This window comes from Falco peregrinus, chromosome 2 (genome assembly GCF_023634155.1).
Source record: "Falco peregrinus isolate bFalPer1 chromosome 2, bFalPer1.pri, whole genome shotgun sequence".
Classification (NCBI taxonomy): Eukaryota; Metazoa; Chordata; class Aves; order Falconiformes; family Falconidae; genus Falco; species Falco peregrinus.
The window spans coordinates 25,758,370-25,779,035 of NC_073722.1; the positions used below are offsets into that span (position 1 = coordinate 25,758,370).

The following is a 20,666-nucleotide window of genomic DNA, read 5'->3' on the forward strand; positions in this document are numbered from 1 at the left end:
ACATTTGAGCAAAGAACAATTGTCTCCTACAAGATGCAAACCTGATTAGAAGTGTAGTAATCTGAACAGTACATTACAAACAGATGTTACTGAACATTTTGCAGCATTTTTTTGTAAATATGTATCTGAAGAGTCTCTGCAGCAGTTTAGGTTGAGAAGATTGCATGAAATCAACAACAGAATGCTTCATTTTTGAAACTTATTTGACCAGAGCATTAAATTGTCATTAACCAGGGAGCTTTCCCTTTTGGGGCAATTGTTTCTATTTGTAGAACTCTTGGTATTTATTTAGTTTGCGAACTTCTTTAGGAGTGAAAGAGGGGGAACTCCAGTGCAGAAAAACAAAATATTGAGCTAATGGGTTGAAAACAGATCTATGGAGGGTATTTTTTTGTTCTTGGGTTTGGGTTTGGCGCTAGTCTGCTACAGTTTTCTCTCTCTTGCTGGTACTAAACCAAAGACCTGCAGGTGGGAAGGTGCGTGCAGAGATGGTTTCTTCCATGAGGTTTGGCTATGTTAGACTATAAAGTGTTTAAGACTAGTATTATAGACTAATGTCTGCTTGGAGCAGATGGCTCTGTTACAACACGTTGACATAAACTGAAGAATAAAGCAAGATATTTGTTCTTTTCTGAAAGGTACAAATGCATGAGCAGTGAAGTCACCGTTCTGGAAATACTTCAGAAATAAAAGTGCTTTCTTAAAAACTGTCTAGCAGGAGCAGTTGCTGCTCTCTGTCATGAGATGCGTGCCACTTGCTTTCCTGTTGCAGTTGTGCATGTAGGGTCATAGATGCTGGTTCTGAAATTTTAGTAATATTCAGCTGCTAATGTAGCTTGTGACTGTGATAGTTCTGAGTCTGTGTGCAATACAGTAACTTAAATTTCCTGCTGTGATAAGAAGTAATATTCATAACTCTGGCAAGGCAATAAGGAATTGTCTCAGGGCTGAAGAGCTAGAAATTCAGAAACCCTGTTCAGAAGTAATTTGTAGTGTAATGAAGGGTTCGAAGCTGATGAGCTAATAGGCAGTTACTTCTCTGGTGCTGTGACTATAGAAAAATACAGCTGGAGAAATAAATACGCTTATAATACCTTTGAGTGCCTCAGAACAGAGATACTTCAGAAAATGTTTTCTCACGTGCAGAGACAGACATTTACAAATAAACAGGCTCAAGCTTCCTTTTCCTGCATGCTTCTTCATTCTTCTCATCACAAATAGTCTTGTGGGCTGTATTCAGTCTGTGATGGCTTAGCTCCGTTGCCCGTAGTAGAACAAGGGGCTACAAAACTGTCTAGTACCCAGATTACTGTGGAAAGTATTGTAAAAATGAGCAAATACAAATTTTTCAATGCTCTTGATAGCTATTCAAGCACCTTCCATGTCACTGCCTCTGTCAATGAGTAATGTGCTCAGTTTCCTCAGAGAGTGATTCAGAGCCCTTAAGTATGTGAATGAAACACCTAGCTTCATACATAGCAAGAGCAGTCTCTGTATTTGCTACAGAACACGAATCTCCAGCAAGTGGGATTGCTCAACGGGTTGTTCCTGACTTCATCCCAGTTTTTCTAGAGGTGATAGTCATTAAACTTGAGAAAGGAAGTCTAGGATGCTTGTATAAATTCCTTAAAAAACTAGGTTGTCTGGATGACTGATTCCCAAAATCATTTGCTCTGTGTATTGTCAGCAAGAATAACAGCTATTGGTGGGTCTGCTAAGAGATGTTGGAGTGGCTAGTGCACCAGTACCAATACACTGAGTATGGTTTGGGAGGCTGCTTCCAGTGTTTTGCTATGTGTTGTCGAGTCCTGTTTGATGAATCTTTGTCCAGAGAGGTCAGCTACTGAGACCTAAACGTTATGCAGCTTAAAATACATGTTCAGCAAGTCAGAAGCTGTTCAGAGGTGGGGCTTTTTTGTTTTGTTGGTGTTCTTTGCAGTTTGTTTTCCAGTGAGTGTGACTGTGGCAGCAATTAACAAATAATATTAAAACCTATTGGGAAGTCAGGTTTATTAGATATATATTACATATACTGTAGTTTGGTTCCTGTATTTTTTTTTTTAAAAAAATGCTTTATAAACTGTTTTCTGCATGTGGAAATTATGTACAAAGGTATAATGCTCCTTGGGAGCGTGAACTTGTGGATATCAGCATACATTAAAGGTTTGGGTTTTTTGTTGTATAAATGGTGTCAACATCTAACCTAGAAATATTTCCTTTTCTTTTAAATCTAATTGCATTTATATTAACATTAGTGTTTCAGTAAATATTGAAACAGCAGGATTTGGAAGATAGGGGGTTATACAGTGCAATGTGAAGGCTGTACCTCTGGGAAATCTAAAATAAGCAGCCAAATAATCCAGATTCTAATTTAGTGGGTAAAGCAAATATGTAGTATTTAAAATTACAGTAGATAAGAAGCAATCTGACACCAGAAGCAAAGAAGAAACAGCTCAAAGCTGTAATCACCTGATGGTTTTAGTCATTCTGGTCATCTTGTGTTTAAATCCATACATAAAATATATTGCTGCAGAGTTTTTATTGTTATTTTAAGTGTAACTGCAAAAGAGAAAAATGACCACCGGATGAAGAAATTGGCTGTTAATTTTAAAAAAGGAAGAAACTGTTCTTGTAAAACTTAATATTCTGGTCTAAACTGGAGCTTAGAAGGAAAAGTCTGAAGTGGCCTGAAAGTTGCATGCTAATTTCTGTGTGAAAGAATAAATGACTTGTGAAATTTTGTGTGTTACAAGAGCAAGAGAGTTGTGAGTTGGATTCTGGCTGAAATTTTTTTTTTTTGAGAAATAACTGGTGCGCACATCCATCCCCAGCTTTTTCAGTCATGTGAACACATGGAGTTGAGACCTCAGCGATTGTTTAACAAAGCCATAAACGGAAGCTGTTAATTTTGGTTAGGTGAGAGGGTCAGCAATCTAGTGCAGTGCTTGGAGTAGAGCTTGTTAGTAACTTCTTTAATGAGGACCAACCCCTGTCCCCAGGTTTGTGTCAGATACTGGAGATGTAAGAACTTTGTACCCAGCACTTGGGCTGTACTGTGGTGTGCAGTGTCTCACTAGTGAGGGCTGTCAAGTAGGGCATGTGGACGCTCCCAGCTGGGTACAAATGACCTCAGCGTGGCCATGAGGCAAGAAACACCACCGGTTTTACTGTTCTTCTGGCCCTCATCTGAAGGTTGGTGCCCAGACAAGATTCAGCCTGGAGTGACAGTAAACTAGCCTTATTTCAAAGCATTGCACGCAAATTTGTGGTCGTTGCTCTGTGTCTGCAAAGAGGTGAATTATTGCTGTTATTAGTGTTACATGTTCAATTATACATCCTTAAAGCAGCGTGGCTGCTGTGTGATCCGTGTCCTAGAGAAAAGCACATCTCAAGAGCAAATAAGCTTTTCCCAGCTGAGACCAACTGTTTTGCTTTTCCTTCTACTCATTCTCTTAAAATAGAAGTCTTGACAAAACATCTCCGTGCAGCAGTGGGGCTCTGCCATGGGCAGAAACTTGTTTTGTGTGTGTGCCATACCAGTGGCACTATGCAGGCTTACCCTGGACTCCATGCTCTTGCCATGTGTTTTGTTTCCTGATGCAAAGTTTTTGCTGCTCCCAGTAATTCTAAGCCAACTGCCCCATGAAGGAGTCATCAGTGAATTCTTCCTTTAGCTCTAGTTGTCAGATAATTAATAGCGGGGATGAAGGTGTCGGAGTAAAATGAATAGATATCTTTCTCATGGAGCAACTGAGCTGACAGATCCTATTTAGAAACAAACATGAAAACACTTCTCTCTAACATAAGCAATAGTTTTTTTTGCCTGAATTGCTATGCTGGAAGTCAGAAGGGACCGCATGTGGAGCTTCAGTGTTGCTAGAGGAAAAGACATTCTCTAAGCATAGATTTGACATGCTAAGGGAGGTATTTCTTTTTAAAAAAAAAAATAAAGCTCTCCCGTGTTGCTGTCCCAGTGTGTGCTTTGTTGGCATTATTCATGGGGAAGGCCCTGGTGGAGAGAGGCTGTTTCTGCTGAAACCATGGGGGAGTGCTTGGGCAGACCTTTTCAAACGCCCAAATAGCAGTGACCATCAGACTTGATCCTCAGTGGGATTTAGGAGTCCACATCATGGTTTTGGTCTGGACTGGGAGGAGGGAGGGAGCATTTTCAACCAAGATACCTGTTGGAAAACACCTTTGTCCCTGCCTCTCTATTTCCATATAGTTATGTCAGCCGATTATCTTGTGGTCTCCCATAGGGACTGTTGGTTTCCCTTTGTATGGCTCAAAACACACTAGTGAGGCAAAACCCCCCAAGCCCTGTACCTCTGTGTGGCTGTTGGCAGGCTCCAAGGTCCACTTCACCAACTCCCTACACGAGCTGAAGCCCTTGAGGGCAGGACAGAGATTATGACCTTGGATAATCTTCCCTGCAGCTTGTACAGGAACAAACTTCTCTGTTGTCCGGTCCCTGATTTTTATAGACCTTAGAGGAACCTGATTATCTTGAGGATGTTGGGTCGGATTGTCTTGTGCTATGAAAGCTTGGGGGAGAGGAAGGACTGGGAACTAACAGGGTGTCATGCACTCGTTTCCCTTTTGAAACTGTGTTGAATTGCCATGTGTCTCACTGCACAGTAAAAACTTTTGTACGGTGGGTTCATGAAGAACCTCAAAAAGCACCTGAAGGGGTACGTGTGAGCAAGGTGCATTTGCTTTTCTGGCATACAGCACTGCACACACAGTAGACGGGCGATACGCCAGCGGAGTGGAGCCCTCTGAGGTCTGTTGTTGCTGTAATACGGTACCCAAGATTGGAAATGAATTGCCTGAATTTGCTAAATGCTTTTCTTTTGCCTGCGCTGACTGTTTTCAGACTGGAGCACTCGGTTTGTCAGAGCAGACTGTCAAAGCAGAAGTGCTTCAAGAAATAGGCAGTCTGCTTTAAAAAAGAAAAGTAAATTAAAATCTTTCAAGCACGCTGGTTCCTATTTCCCTGGACAGGAGCAGCTACATGATGAGTGTATTTGAAAAGCTGGCACTAGAGATCACCTGGTCCATTGGTCCCTCCTCCACACCCCCGAAATACTAGTATTTCCAGACATCTTGGGTTGGAGGAGTAAAGCTAGAAGATCTGCCTATTAATCAATTTTATGAGTGTTGTTTGAAATGCCACAACAGATCTTCAGCTCATTAACCTCAGTAAGTGCAGAATATCTGTTTGCATCAACTCTTGGTATGAGTGGCTATGGCATGTGGGGAATAATTGTTGACTTCAAGAGTGTATTTCAAGTTTTGTTTTGCATTTTTCTTCGGACCTGCAGGTTCCCCTGGAAAACAGGCGGATAACTCGGCCAGCAATCAAAGAAATAACTTAGGGACCCCAACTAAGGCTGGAAAACTGAGCCATGCTTTTAGAGATCCCCGGACAGGGAGGAAAACTGCAGACGGACAAGTGACAAAAGGTGGCGATGACTCAGAGAGTGATTTTGAGTCTGATCCTCCTTCTCCCAAGAGCAGTGAGGAAGAAGAAGAACAGGAGGATGAAGAAGTCTTGCAAGGAGAGAATGGAGACTTCAATGATGACAATGACACAGAACCAGAGAATTTAGGCCACCGACCTCTCCTCATGGACTCTGAGGAAGAGGTGGAGGAAGAGGAGGAAGAGAAGCAAAGTTCTGATTCCGATTCTGATCGTACCAAGCAAAAATCTGTAGAAGGCCTCCTGAGCAGGAGGTTCAGAGATGGTGTGGACAGCAGTGAAATCAAAGAACCTAGTTCAATGCATACATCCTTGTCTGAGGTGCCAAGTACGGTAATCAAGGTGAACCCTGGCCAAGAATTTGATGTGTTTGGGGCAGTGCCCTTTTTCCCTCTGCAGCCTCAGGCAAGAGAGAAGATGGACAAAGATGTCTCTTCTCAGATGGCTTTTCCCAGCCTGAACCAAGAACAGGATGATTTCGATGTTTTCACAAAAGCCCCCTTCAGCAAAAAGGCGTCTCAGCAGGATGGCCAGGTGGCGGGAACTGAGCCTCTGCTCTCCCCCACCTCTCCCCGGAGCGTCGATATTTTTGGCTGTACCCCGTTTCAGCCTTCCCTTCTCCCCAAGACTGGTGGGAGTAAAGAGGACCTGTTTGGGCTGGTTCCTTTTGAAGAGATCACAGGGAGTCAGCAGCAGAAGGTGAAGCAGCAGCGTAACCTGCAGAAACTCTCTTCCCGCCAGAGGCGCATGAAACAGGAGGTCTCGAAGAACAACGGAAAGCGCCACCATGGCACCCCAACCACCACGAAGAAGGCGTTGAAACCGAGCTACCGCACCCCTGAGAGAGCCCGCAGGCACAAGAAAGTGGGCCGCAGGGACTCGCAGAGCAGCAACGAGTTCCTGACTATCTCAGACTCCAAAGAGAACATAAGCGTTGCATTGACTGACAGCAAAGATCGAACCAACCCTCTGCAGACAGATGAGAGTCTGCTGGATCCTTTCGGAGCCAAACCCTTCCACCCTCCGGACTTGATGCGGCATCCCCAGCATCAAGGGTTTGGTGACAGCTGCGGGGATCACAGCGCGGTAGTAGTGGCTGGTAGACCTAGGCAGAGCTCCTTGCACGGAGCCATTCACGGCAGCGATGGGCTGAAAACAGATGACTTTGGTGCAGTACCCTTCACGGAACTGGTTGTGCAGAGTGCGCAGAGCCAGCAGCAACAGGCGCTAGAGTTAGATCCCTTTGGAGCAGCTCCGTTTCCTTCCAAACAGTAAATGCTTCCAATGGGTGCCCCCCCACCTCCATCTCTCTGAGTTACTTAATATAAGTTTTAAGTAGTGGAGTAATTTATCTAGTTGAATTGACAGGAGCCTGGGTTGTACAGTTTGTTCAAGTTCAAGACTGCATGGCCAGCTTGCACGATGAAATTTTGAATGATGGCAAAATTTTACTGGGTTTTTATTTTAGGAGAAAAATAGAAAAAAACAAACCAAGAGCATCATTGTGTTATGACAGATGGCTCCTAGAATGAAAAGAGAAAGCAGATACGAATCATTGTCTGTCAGTGACTTTGGGCCCTGGGAACATACTGTCATTCTGCACTGTTGTGTTGCCTTTTCAGTCCTCTGATGTGGTGAGATGGAGGGAGGGAGGGGGGGTGGGCAGAGATCACGTGAAAAATGTTTTCCAGGTGTACAGGTAGGCTAATGGAACTGTCTCAGTTGCAGCAGACCTAAGAACCAAAAAATGTACTAATATCCAGGTTGATCTGCTGGAAATAATCAAGTCTTGGTTTCCTAGGTGAAAACTGCCTTTACTAATCATAAAAATACAGAAGCCAAGTCCTCAAGGGGCTGTGGCCCAGAGTTCCAGAGCACAGCTATGGCTTGGGACCTGGTAGACATCTATGGAGCTGCAGAGATGAAAGGCAGATTATTTTTTTTGTGTGCCTAAACATTCAATTTTTTTTTTTAATTATTTTTACAGTAAGTGCCATTAATGTAAAATAGCAAACTGGAAGCTTAGAGTTAAAACTAAAGATACAGAGAATATAATGGTTTGTGAGATGAAAAGCTTGATTGTAGGGGAGTAAACCAGCAGGGATGCAGTCAGTGTTTGCACACTTTGAAGACTACTCAGTACGCTGGGGAGAGAGGCTGGTTTACACGAGGAAATTATTTGGCACATACAGAGTATTTCAGATGACTTGTACAGTTGACTGTGAGGTGCAACCATCAGATTTATTTGATTACAAATTGGGATTTGTGTCTGAAAATACCTTTTCTTTTCCTCGTGGATTTTTACTGCAAAGAAAATGTGTATTCTCTCAAACCTCTTGTTTTTTAAAACAATAATAATTTTATGAAATTACTGTAACCTAATGTTCTTGATTTCTGATGAATCTATTATTATACTTAAGTGTATTTTATAAGAAAGTTTTGCTAAATGCACTGAGCTTTGAAGAGACTTCTCTGAACCCAGATTTGTTTCAGAATGGAAGCAGTAAGCAGCAGGTAGCTCGCTGCCGTACCAGTACGCTGCATTTCACACCACGAAGCCTTACAGGCAGGACTCCTGGCCTGCTGCACAGTACCTCGGAGACACTGGGTGCACAAGCTGCGGCTAAAAGCCTGGGAGTGTGCGGTGCCGGTAGGTGATGGGAAGGTGATGTGAACAGGCTTGTTGAGGACAAGATTTCATTGCCTGTTGTAGAAGTACGTGCTGTGTGTAGGTGGGGCAGCTTCTCTGCTGCCTTGCTGCTTGTGCCAAGCTGTGTACACCGTCTGCAGAGCAAGTACAACGCAGAACGGTCCAGTTGGTCTGCCTTTTTTCCATGGTGGTCCTAAAGAGGAGGTGGAAGGAGGTAGTTCCTCTGCTTGTCTCAACTTTATACCCTGCTCTACTGAATGCTGATGAGTAGATAATTAGATGTTCACATATTGAGGACGTGTTTGTGGATGTGTGTCCCCATGTCCCCCCTTTTTGCAGGAGATGAAGTGAAATATTCAAGGTTGTGCTTCCCACCGCCCAGCAAAGTCTCCTGCTGGTTACACAGTCATCCAAAGATCTGTGGGGGTGGTGGTGGGATCCCTTACAGTATTTGTTGAAAACAACAGATTAGAACCAAGTCACTTGACTCATATGGGGGCTGGTTTGATGAAACACTCCCTTGTTACATGTGAGGTTGCTTCCCTTAGTCCTGGAATTTGAAAGTAGTTCATCCATATCCGTACACCTTCATTACATGTATCTTCCTTGTTTGCATTTTTCTCACAGGGTGAAACAGCTGTGCTTGGTTAAGTGTGCCTTTTCCAGGCTTAGAAATGAAGCTCTTAGGAAGTTATGAGTAGAAGTGTTTCAACTCTGTTTGCACAGGAGTTTCCTAGGCTTTATGACTAGTGTTCTCACCTGGGGTTTTTTTGTGCCAAAGACTGTAAGAAGTGCACACCAAGTTTTGTAGCATTTTCTGATACTCAGGTTATCCATCTTTTTTGGTTGGTGTTTTGTGGTTGGTTTCCCCCCCCCCGTGTGTACTTATGAGCTGCCTTCCTACAGTTTCCTTCTGAACTGTTACTTACCTGCCTGAAGAGCTTTTGGAACAGAGCGATATGACAAATGGGGCAGGTCAGTGGAAACAAAATGAGAATAAAACAGGCAACTGACCCATGCTTTAGAATGTGGCTAGTGCTTGCTGAAGCCACGTGGCTGCTGCTTTCCTGGGTGGAAAAGCAACTTGAGGGCTTGCTTGGCCATGTGGTGCCCGAGGACAGTGTTAACAAAACACCTGAGTCTGGAGCTGAGCTCCACTGCCTGAAAGGAGAGTGGTTTTGGACACCGAGGGAAAAGGCTATGCATCTCTGCATTGGCAGACTTAGCCTAAATATTCAGGTGAATTAGGAACAGAAGAAAGCGTGTTAGGCTTTTGTCTGTTTACCCCGAGACTTCAGGCTGAGGAGCACTACAGGTTTTCCTTGTGTGGCAGATCGGCTTGTTTTTTTGGCAGATGGCCTGTAAGTGGTTATATTAACGGTACAGGGAAGCTGGAGTGAGGTTGTACACAGAAACTGAGAGACAAGATAAAAGTGAACTGTAAACCCAAGTTACTCTCAAACTGGCATAATGATGCCCCTGGCTGCATGTGAGTTACAGCCGATGATACTTGCTTTCTAATGGCCTTAATAAACCTTTTCTAAAATTTTTTTTATTTTACTTATGAAACAGGTTTTTGTGTAAATGTACCTTTTTTTTTAAGAAGTTATCCTTTCTTGTGACTGAGAAGACACAAGTATGCCTCGCTAAGTTGACTTTGCGTGGTATATATTGTTTATACACAACTAAACCCAAGTTTGGGTTTAATGTCAGCAAAGATCCACTGTTCAGCAGAGGATATGTGGTACTGTTGGGGAATGTGGTATCCTTTTGCCTTCATTTGGTATGTGTGCGTGCTTATGTGTGTGCTTGCCATGGAGAGTATCGTGACCTTGCCTGAAATACGGGAAAGACCTTGCTGCAACAAACACGTACTATACTGTCTGCGAAGACAATAATGGCAAGGTAAGGAGCTGACGCTTTCAACTGAAGATACCAGTTGATTTTTTTACAGCTTTTCTTTCAGCATGTTGACTGAACTGTAGGCCTTTTAGAATCAGCTGCTTGAGAGTTCTGTCAAAAGGTACTAAGAAGCCCTTAATGGTTGTGGTCATTGAAAGAAAAATAAGCTAGGCGTGTTTCTCTGCAGATTCTCAAATGGCCTTGAGATGTGTGCAGTTGCTTTGGTTGACCTGCGTAATGTGGGACCCGTGAAAACCAGCTTTGGAGGAAAGAACTCCTAATCATTCTGAGCGTCCCAGTTAGTAAAACCAAGTACTGTGAAAATAAGTCGATATATTTGCTACTGTGAGAATTAAGAGTTTATCTGGAGTTTTTTTATACTATATTGTGTATTTTTATATATGAAAAGTATATATAAAATATACACACGCTCGCACACATCACGTATCTCTTGGGAGTTGCTGTGTTTTTAGTAACAGAGCAGCCACACTTGCTTTCATGCAACTTGAAGTGAGTATGAGTGAAAGTTGCAAAAGAAAAAAAGCAGTGTGAAGGGTGGCTGCTGCGTTACTTTTCTGTAGTGCTTATTTCGAAAGGAAAATCAAGGAAATTGTGTGTATAGCTAAATTTGTGACTAAGGCACCGCCTAATATTAAAGAGCATAAAAACTACTTTAAAATTGCTGGCATTCAGCTTTTAAGTGCACTTTCCTGAACTACACTTCCATTTCTTGTTAGACTTCAAGTTTCTAAAGCTTTTTTGTGTACCACTAAAGAGAGAACTTTTAACTTTTTTGTGAAACTGATGTACGTCATAAAATACTTGCAGTTGTTAAATAAACAAACGTGGTAACAGTGACTTTGCAGATCTCCTTAAACATTGCATTATTAAGTATTCACAGTTAGGCTTTAATTTACTCACTGTAAGCAGTGCTGCTCCTGCCAATTGCTTTGTGTAGCTGTAGGCTCCTGTCACTCTTAAAAATGTTTTGAAATACTTGTACTTGCTGCCCAGTCGTCTGTCTTTTGTCCAGCTTGTTAAAAACCAGTTGATCATGCACTATTTTCAGTTCCTTAGTTTCAGTGCTACTCTTGAAAGCCTTGCTGCAGAACAGTTTCGAAAGGATGCATTCCGGTTCCTAGGTGGTAACTGAAGTGTGGCCCCTTTTTCTATAGCCAAGATGTTAAGTACAGTTCCCAGCGCTACCTCCATGGACATAGTTCTGCACCTAATCCTCTAGACATATTTTTAATGTGATTAGACCCCTTCAGGCAATTGCTTACCAGACGAGGTTTTTTGAATGCTGCTGGTATTGATTTTACTCTTAAGTAAGCTTAAGAGTAAATGGTCAAGAAAAGATGGAGCAGCAGCTGGACTCAAGTTACTAAATTGTAGCTTATGTCCTGCCTGTTCTGGCCTCTGCCTATTGCCTGCTTCAATCTCATTTTGTTAAAAGCAAATCCACAAGGAAATACAGTTTAACTGGAGGCTTCAGCTTAAAATGAAAACGAACAACTGTGGCTGTTAAAATTCTTGCTTTAAACAGTTTTTCATGGATTATGAGGTCTTTCAATCTGCACGCTGTCCGTACTTTAAAGGCCTGGCAGAGAGCAAGCGGGAAAGGACTTGGGGCAATCCTGAGGGCTACTGGTAATAAATGGTCTGTGAGCGCTCACCACGTGCTGTGGGACAGGACGAGCACGGGCGCTGGTAATGGAGGGCGCAAAGGCATGCCTGCTGCAGGCTGCACGCGTAGGCAGGATACATGTACCGTCAGAGCTTTTCTGCCTGTGCCATCTGTGATGGAGGGTCGGTTTGTTTTCAGCCTCTGTGGGTACAAAAGCAGTTAAAATCTTCTGGCTGCATTTTTTTCTTTTGTTTGTGCAGCGTAACTGCTAGCACTTCATTTCTTATCACTGGTTTTTGCATGCGGCTGAACTGCTTCTATTAGGGCAACGGTTCATTTTACAACACTGAGGTGGGACAGAGAACTGTTGTTTCAGTTGAAGCAGTCAGGCTCAACCTGTCCTTCTTTGGCTTAGGCCACAGCAACAGAGAAGGCCAGAGCTCTTAAGATACAAACAGGGCCTGGCCCTGTTTTTATCTAGAGACTAAAGGCGAGAGGTTGCAAAGCTGAGTTCATGAGTAGATTCATCTGGAGGTGCTCCTCTAAAAACACGTTTAGAACACAAAGTACTGATAGTAAAATATACTACCCAGTGCTGGTGTGGTGCAGTTTCCAACACCTGCCCCTGCCCATCCGTGCTGTGTTTTGTTAAGTCAAGAGGCAGCTGCTCCCTGTACATTTAAAATGCAAGGGATGTGACAGAAGTTGCGTGGCTGGGCAATTCACATCTGCTGTTCCACTATGCGAGATGCAAGAATGGTATCTGTCCAAGTAAACATCCAATGAACTGAGATTTATTTACAGGTTCAGTATGTACATAAAAGATCACCATGCAGCTTTGATAAATTTTGTCAGGGTAATAAAAATGTACAGCTTTGCAGTCAATTTCCTTATCCAGTGAAAAATGCCAGAGTAGTTAAGAGTTTACATTAAAAAAAATACATTAGCAAACTATAACATTAGTAGGCTTTCAATACACACACATTCTCCAAGTAGTATTGTTCACATAACACTGGAAACAGGCTTTTAAAGCTGCAGGTTCTTTGTCAGGCTTCAGTAGTAGTAATTAGTGCACTTGAAACTTGCTTGGTTGTCAAGTTTAAAAAAATAAATAAAATAAAAAAAATCAGTGTCTACACTGAAAGGCTCAAAGGTCTGGGAGTTGAATCTTAAATGCAAAGTCAATTCTTTCCACCACTTGTCTCTGGAGTTGAAAAACCCCCATCCCATAACAACCTGCTGAACTTAACACTGTGAGCATTACTCTCCAGCACACCAGCAGAGTTCACGTCCTGCCTTCTCCACCCCCGATGAGTGTGCAGGTGCCTGATGGTTTCTGTCGCTAGTCCATATGTCCTTGGCACAGCCCTAACGAGAAAGGCTGAGGGAGCTGGGCTCGTTCAGCCCGGGCAGCAGACAGCTTTGGGGGGACCTAAGAGCAGCCTGCCCACCCCATGGAGGGAACTGCAGGAAGCCAGCCTCTCCCCCGCTGCATCAGCTAAAATCCATCGGGTGAGAACCCTCTCTGAGGGAAGAGCCAATGGCATAGCATAGACAAGGCCAACAGTTTGTTAAGGGCTTCCCCCGTGTTACACAGCTTTTACCATGGTTGCCCAAGGTTCTCCTACCTGCTGTGAGGCAGGGCGGTCTCTTCCTTGGCCTCAGGTGTAAGACAACTTGTCTGAAATCTTACAAGGCCCTTATTGGTGTGTATGAAGCTGGCTGTTGTCAGACGATCACAAAAAATGCGAGAAGATGCTGGGACACTATCGAAGGCCACGCTGCAGGTAACAAGGGGAAGTGTAGCAAGGTCAGCGAGGACAGTTCCTAATCTCAGAACAGCCTGTAGTCAAAGCAGAAATACTTGGGCTACCTTCTGCTTTCTAACGCTAGCCATACCAATGTAATCGGGTCCTTCAACAGCTCTGTTCCCAAGCTTTAGTCACTTGGGATTAAGTTGTAACTGCATCTTGAGGCAAGCAGAGGAATCTCCCAATGGCTAATGCTGACTAACACTTGATGGTGCAAAGCAGTAGCATTTGCTACTGCTGCTCAACTGAACTGTAAACACAAGTACAGCTGCTACACAGAAGTCACTTAAAAATGCTGATTCTAACCCAGAAATGCAAAGAATTCCAATCCTGTTTGAACAACTGGCACCCATTGAGGTTAATTATGCTGTGCTACAGCTATCTGATAACCTGTGCGTTTCATATCTCCCTAGCATTAAGTTTGTAGGAGATGGTTTCACAGCAGATTCTAAAACCCAAGGCAACCTTTTTACTGTGGCAAGCTTATGGCAATAAGTCATTTTCCGGAACAAAGTCTGCAAGTACATTATAATATGTCGCACGTTAAAAAGCCAAAGTTCAGTGACTTGAATCCCCGGCATGTTCATTGCTCGGGGTGTGTTAATTTCATCCTGATAAACAAATTTAACTAAAAAAAATTCTTAGTATCTCTACCCATTGCATGATAGTAACAAACATAGTACTACTCCTGAAACATTTTGGAATACTAATTCCATATTACTGAAGGGATCTAGAGAAATTTCTTGAAGTAATGGTGCTATCCAGACTGGAGGAAGCAACTTTTAAGATCTGAAATGAAGATACAGCTCTGGTGGATGACGTGATCTTCCAGAAAAAGGAAAAGAGCTCATCCAGAAAAGTACAAGAGTCCACAAAATGCGGTTTTACATGTTACCATACCGAAGCTGAAGCGTAAGCATGTCATTCAAAGACTCTGAAGGACGCAGCACACTGTATCGCTGTGATTTAGATCCAAGACCAGGTCCCACAGTTATCACGGTTTTACAAGCACGCTGTCCGGAGCAGTTTCTTAATTATGCACTTACACAAAACCTAAAAACCTGGTATACAGGCCCATTAGCTCAGCAAGGGCACTTACTTTTGTTGTTAGTGTTTACCAAGAAAAAAAAAATACTGCTGTGATCGGAACGCTGAGTTTTACAGCCCAGCTTTCCATTGCCCCACTCCAGGAAGACCCATTTGTACTTGATAGCAGAACACCAAGAATGCATCTCAGATCCTGGGCAATGCTGTTGGTTTTCTCAAAACTCGTAATAACATACTGTCCCAGTAAGCAGGTAACAGTCCAGCACTCAGAAAAGGAACTGCCTCAGTGCTTAACTCCATAGCTCAGCTTGTCAGGTAAGGTCCAGACCCGCAAAATCAGAAATTTCATCACAGCACCTCTGAAATACAGTGGGGAAACAAGTTTACTCGCTTACTATGCATGTGAAATCATCAGCTCTTACCTGATTTCCAAAAAAATGCAGATCAGTGTTTAGCAGGCTGAAAAGCTGACAAAAACCTGAGGAAAAGGCTGCTTGGGAACACATACTAATGACGGCTTGAGGCTATTAAAATTGTGAAACAGAGCTGAAAGGGATCTGGCAGACCTCTGTCCAGCCTGCTCTAAAACTCTGCTTGAGGGCATCGCAGCTTCACTGAGCTGAGCCTCATGCAACACAGCAGTGTGGATGAGCAGAGTGCTGGCATCAAGATCACTAGTTTTTTATTTACAGCAAGTATTACAGCAGTCAGTGTTTTCTTAGGGGAAGCTAATTAGGAAGGTTGATGGAAAGTGACGGCAAGTTAAACCCAGGATTATTTAACCCTATGCTTATTGTAATATCCTATTCCCACCAGTATGAAAATAGCCATACCTTCACTCACAAGTCTGTGTTATACTCAGGACAGGGCTTGCTGTGTCGATATTGCATGATGTACACGGTGGATTGATGCCACCAGTACAGCATCACCACTGCAAGGATATGCCATACTTGATGACTCGAGCCGAGGTAGTTCAGCTGTCCTGTCGGGAAGACAAGGGCAAGTGGTTAAGCTGTGAAATTCAGCAGTAACTTGTGCAATGCAATCAGTCTCCTCCAAAGCTCAAGTATACACTGCATATCCTGGGAGGCAGTGAAAGTTCTTTAACGAACTCAGTCAGAGGTTGTCTGCCACCTTTTGATACAAATACACACAGCACTTGCATGAGAACACTTCACGGGGAACACAGTCAACCTGTTCTCTCACAGGAAGTTCAGGACTCACAAGGACTGACACTGCAGGAAGCTTAACTGCAGAAAAAAATCACCCAGAAGAGAATTTCATACCTGGGAAGTATCTTTCTGGAACTTTGGAAATATAGAAGAGAAAAGCTACAGCAGCGATGAAGTACATGACAACTACACGCGGAGCAAACTCCTGCAAAAGAAAAGGAAGCTCTCCTATTCTGTTAGGAGGTAAAAATAGAAAAGAAAAAAAAAGTCCCTAAAGATTAAAAAAAGAAAAAAGCAAAAAAGCATGACAAAACTGAATCTTACTTCGCTGTCTTTGTCATCTATGGACAAAATCCAACGAGGAACAACCGAATGGCAAAGTTTAGGAAAATCTGAATGGCAAGAAACTTGTTTTATCTCAACCTTTCTGCTTCAATACACAAACTACTTGGTGTTCCTGCACAGCCTGCATCAGGCGTAAAATTTGTCAGCAAAAGGCCATCTTCCAATACCCAGATCTTATGCAGAATGACCAGGATAAGTGAGATTTCAGTGCAAAACCTCATTTACCGTTTGGGATTGCAGTTGCTAGAACCCAAGGCCACAGAAGCACTACGGACCGGATGGTAAATAATCAAGCAACCCATTCACAAGATGCTTTTTGTTTTCCTTAACATTTTTATTACCAGAAGTGGAGCGTTTTTCTGAGGTGTGGAAACACAGTGCGTACCATTCACACCATTCTGCCCTGCTAGAAGGAACTAAATGGGGGAAGACATTGGGGGACAACTACCATTTATTCGATTTGTAGAAGGCCAATGTTAAGTGCTTTGTCTAAGGACTACATATATTCACACATGTTGCACTTCCACGTTCAACGACAACTCTGGACAGGACTAAACCATCACCCCGGGTGGCAGTCCTCCAGCAGGGCCCATCTAAGACCATTACTGCTCGCTATGAAAAAGAAACATTTTCTTTAGCACAGTTAGGTCCCTGGGTAATTGCAATGATTTCTGGGGTGTTCCTATTGGGCCATACTTTACAGTCTTAGCTGTACTGTGCTGCTTGTTTTGGAGAGCATAATTCTAAGTGGTAAGACAAGAACAGCAAAATAGTTCAGTAACTTCACAGCGATGTTAAATAAGGGTTGCGTAAGAGACAGAGGGCTGAGTAGGCAAATACTGATTTTTGCTGCCAACCCAGGGAACAGAAGAGGAAGCAAATAACCATCCTGTCAGTGTCTGCTGGTTCCACTCTTTCCTTTCAAGCTGTGGAGGCGGACAGCCCAGAGCACTCGAGCAGCCTGACAGACTGCTTCCCACTGCGCAGGCTCTTCGCTCCGACCCTCGCCCTGGGGTGAGCAAGGGCGTGGGCCACCTACACAGGCTACTCTGTCTCCCCAGCAGATACTCGGTCAGACCTGGACCCACTTTTCCTTCTCACGATGCAGTTTTAAATCAGTAAAGCAGATTTAATCTACTCAACCTGTTTACTGATTCTCAATGTATTTCTAAGTGTTTGCATTTGGATCGTGCCATCTGAAGGAATTCTGCGCTTAAAGAAATTTTAATTCCCACTGCTTCCCCCTCATTTCCTGAAGTGTAGGAGGACTGAAGGAAGATGACAAGAGAAAAGCCAAAGGGAAACTTATTCCCTTCTGGTTTTCTTTTACCTGTACAATAGATGCTCCTATGCCACCGTTGAGCCAAACCCAGTGGATGGTGGGAATGATTCCATATCCAGACACTGAGCAAAAGATGATGGAGCGCAGCCTGTGCCACTGTTGTGTGAGGTAACTGGGATGAATCTGAGCAAAAAATACTGCCAAGATCATTGCCAGCACAGTGATTAAATATACCTGACGCCAGTACTGAGAAAATAAAAAAAAAAAGAAACAAAAGCAAGTTCGTGAGCTTTCTCATCAAGTGTAAAAGTAAAATCTGGGTAGAAAGTTTACACTACTAAGCATAATGATACATCAAATCTCCCATCGCTGCTGCGAGTGCAAATGACGGGGTTTGAGTGAATGGACTTCTATTTATCAACTGACAGTGAGGGGAAGGGACTCTTATCACTCTGGTACACGGAGTACATCATTTTTATACCGAGTGGTGCCTTGACCAAAAATTTTCAATATACTTCTGGCTCAGCAGACTTGTTCAACTCCCCCGATCGCTGTATCCATTGTAGGCATGGATGTAATCTGGGCCTTTAAAGGGAACTGATTTTACTTGTCCTCTACTAGATGAGAGAAGAGGAGCTTGTTTCTGCCTCATGTAAACTACCTTGTGGGAAACGGTTTGAATTACTTGTGATGGGGACACATCCCATAATCGGCCTCGTGCATGTGACAAAGGTAGGACCTGTAGAGTTTACCCTGCCTTCATATAAATGTAAGTATTTTTCTTGACACTTTTGCGATTGACAGCTTGGCAGGAAAATCTCAATTTGCCTATCACTTCAGCAAGTAAAGTTCTGCTGGTGTCAGAAGGAGTTTGTTTCAGTTTCCATCTCTGTCTCCCAGCTCATTTTCTATTTAGACACCCCCTATGAACCTCCTTCCTTCAGGGTGGAAACTACAACAACACGACCGCAGGAACTAAACGTGACATGAACAAGTGCTTCAAACTTACATTATTGCAATAAAATGCATAAAACACGCCTGAGACATAGCAGCCCAGGATACCAATGGAAATTCCTGCATAATCTAATGCCATCCATCGCCGGCTGGTCTTCTCTGAGCGGTGACAACAGAAAAGATGATATCCTACTGAGCAAAGCATACAGACCTATACAAACATTCAAACAAGGATGCATTAATTTCTTAAAAATTAACAGGGAGTAGAGCAAGCTTAAACTCCGAAGCTTAGAGCATGCAATTAACCCTGCTGCGTGTTTTGCAGTGCAACCTCATGCAGTCAATTATGATTCCTGCCAGTAATCAACAGAAATTAACATAAGGTTCCCTGGCAGATGGAAGAAGGAACAGAAAATTTTGCAAGACATGATAACCCCCAGTTGCACAGCCAAGACAACCGGACTGTTGAGGCCTAGACCATGAGGCCAAGTGAGAGGCCAGCACGCAAGGGAGCAAGGCTGTGTCTGCACAAATACAGTGGGATGGTGGAATTCTGCTCGGCCAAACTACCACAAGCAGAAACCAAAGCCCAAATCTGCCCTGAGTGCCTAGCACCCACGTTACTTTACTGAGGGAACACACACAAAATTGAATTCCTATGCACAGGTCGCTCATTTGCTTCTAGGCTGGTGTCAAATTTTTTCCCTGATAAATATTTGTGTTTCTCTGCAACCCTCAGCAGGAGTAAGGAAAAGCACAGCAGCAGTGCCTTCCAAGCCAGCAAGGGAGTTTCCGCCACTTCTAGCTATGCAAAGGCATCCCGCACTTGTCAGGGAATACGAACAGCACACTTTGGCTCTTCACACTTTTTTAGGCACAGTGTACTTCAGCAGCTAAACGACGACACACTTGGAGCCTGCTGTCGAGAACAGATTTCATCTGACACAGAAGTTCTTGTTTAAAGCAGGTAAAAAGTTAAGATACAGGCCCTACTGCCCTTGCAGCCCAGCACCAGGCCATGGCTGATTTTCACGTTCGGGTTGGTGACCCTTTCCAGCAGCAATTGATGCTGTCTGGGAGCAACATCAGACCCTGCTGAACCCTGAAGCCCAGCTGAAGCTGTTAAATATGGCATTGGACTGTGTAGCTGTTTTTCACAGACTCTCTCCTGTGCCAGTTATGTTCAGTCCTCCTCTGTTGACTCCACATATTAAACAGGTCAAAATCAAGCCAACCACTGAGCTTGACGGTTACCTTTAAAAGCAAAGCAAGTTAAAACATGCTTCCTCAGGTCTGACCTTAGTCCACCTCGCTCTGCAATCCTACGCACACAACGCGTGAGTAGGATTTAACGCTCTCTTTCTCAAAGGTGGCAAAAGCTCCCTGGGCTGCTCTCAGACCCCTGCACCTCGGCAGGCCCCCAGCCCCTACCTGGAAGCAGAAGAGGCAGACGGAGCAAATGACGAAGTCCTCTCGGGAGGCGCCGGCGGCCGGCAGGACAGCCGTCAGGTCGTAGATGCCCAGGGTGAAGAAGAGGATGAAGCCGAGCAGGTGGCTCCAGATGTTGACGGTCTCGTTGGAGAGGATGAAGAGGCTGCGAGGAGACACAACGGGGCGGGGGTGAACCGGGGCTCGGCCCGCCGGGCCCGGGGCGGCGCAGCGGCTGCCCTCACCTCTTGAGGCAGAGGCGGGAGGGCAGGTAGGCCCGGTAGCCGTCGGTGATGTAAGGGTTGTCCTTCAAGAAGACGGGGATCTGCTCGTAGGTGTAGAGGCGGATGCCACGGGGCACCAGCACGGGCCAGTACTGGTAGCTCCCCAGCTCGATGTAGTGCGCGCTCCGCAGCAGCTTCTGGTGCATCCTGCCCGCCGCGCCGCCTCAGCGCCCCGCCGCCGCATCGGATCGGACCGCCCCGCCGCCCCCCGCTCCTCACGGGTCGCCGGCGGGGCCCTACCGCCCGGCCCTGCCCGCCCCACCGCCTCCCAGGGCCCGGCCAGCGCTGCTGGAGGGGCCCGGCCGCTGCCGCGTCGCCAGGTGATGGCGTCACCGCGCCGCGCCTGCGCGGGGCGGGCACCGGGCGGCCGCGCGGGGGCGCGCTGCCCCGCCGCCCCGTCCGCTCCGTGTCACCTCCGCGTCCCCTCCGTCGCCGGGGCCGCGGGCCGCCCCGTCCTCTCCGCGTCCTCGCCGCGGCCGGGGCCGCAGCCCGGCCGTGTCCCCTCGCCGGCTTTTCCCCCGCGCCGGCGCCCTCCCCGCGGCAGGGATGCAGGCGGAGGGGCGGGCGGCTGCGGGCCGGAGCGGGGCAGGTACCGGCGGGCGTTTCCCGAAGCCCGCCGCAGGAACCGGCCCCAGCAAGCGGCGGTCTGGCCCGGAGGCGGAAGGCCGCGCGTGCGGGGCGA

At 45.0% G+C, this 20,666-nt stretch overlaps 2 protein-coding genes across 6 annotated transcripts in view; one reads left to right on the plus strand and one right to left on the minus strand.

Annotated features, from left to right (window-relative positions):
- BMP2K (BMP2 inducible kinase) overlaps positions 1-10,892 on the plus strand; it is a 65,870-nt gene extending 54,978 nt beyond the window's left edge. For all 5 annotated transcript variants that reach the window (XM_055797427.1, XM_055797428.1, XM_055797430.1 and 2 more), the window contains exon 16: positions 5,325-10,892. In XM_055797427.1, the coding sequence (XP_055653402.1) occupies positions 5,325-6,757 (1,433 nt within the window). In that variant the 3' untranslated portion in view covers positions 6,758-10,892. The remainder of the gene's footprint in view (positions 1-5,324) is intronic.
- Positions 10,893-12,439: 1,547 nt separating this feature from the next.
- Positions 12,440-20,296, minus strand: PAQR3 (progestin and adipoQ receptor family member 3). The gene is made up of 7 exons (XM_055797432.1): positions 19,946-20,296; positions 19,704-19,866; positions 18,328-18,483; positions 17,367-17,564; positions 15,806-15,896; positions 15,353-15,501; positions 12,440-14,878 (listed from the first exon to the last, which is right to left on the minus strand). Exons 1-6 carry the CDS (start codon positions 20,128-20,130, stop codon positions 15,359-15,361), a joined length of 936 nt encoding a protein of 311 aa, XP_055653407.1. The 5' UTR covers positions 20,131-20,296; the 3' UTR covers positions 12,440-14,878; positions 15,353-15,358.
- Between the last annotated feature and the right edge of the window lie 370 nt (positions 20,297-20,666).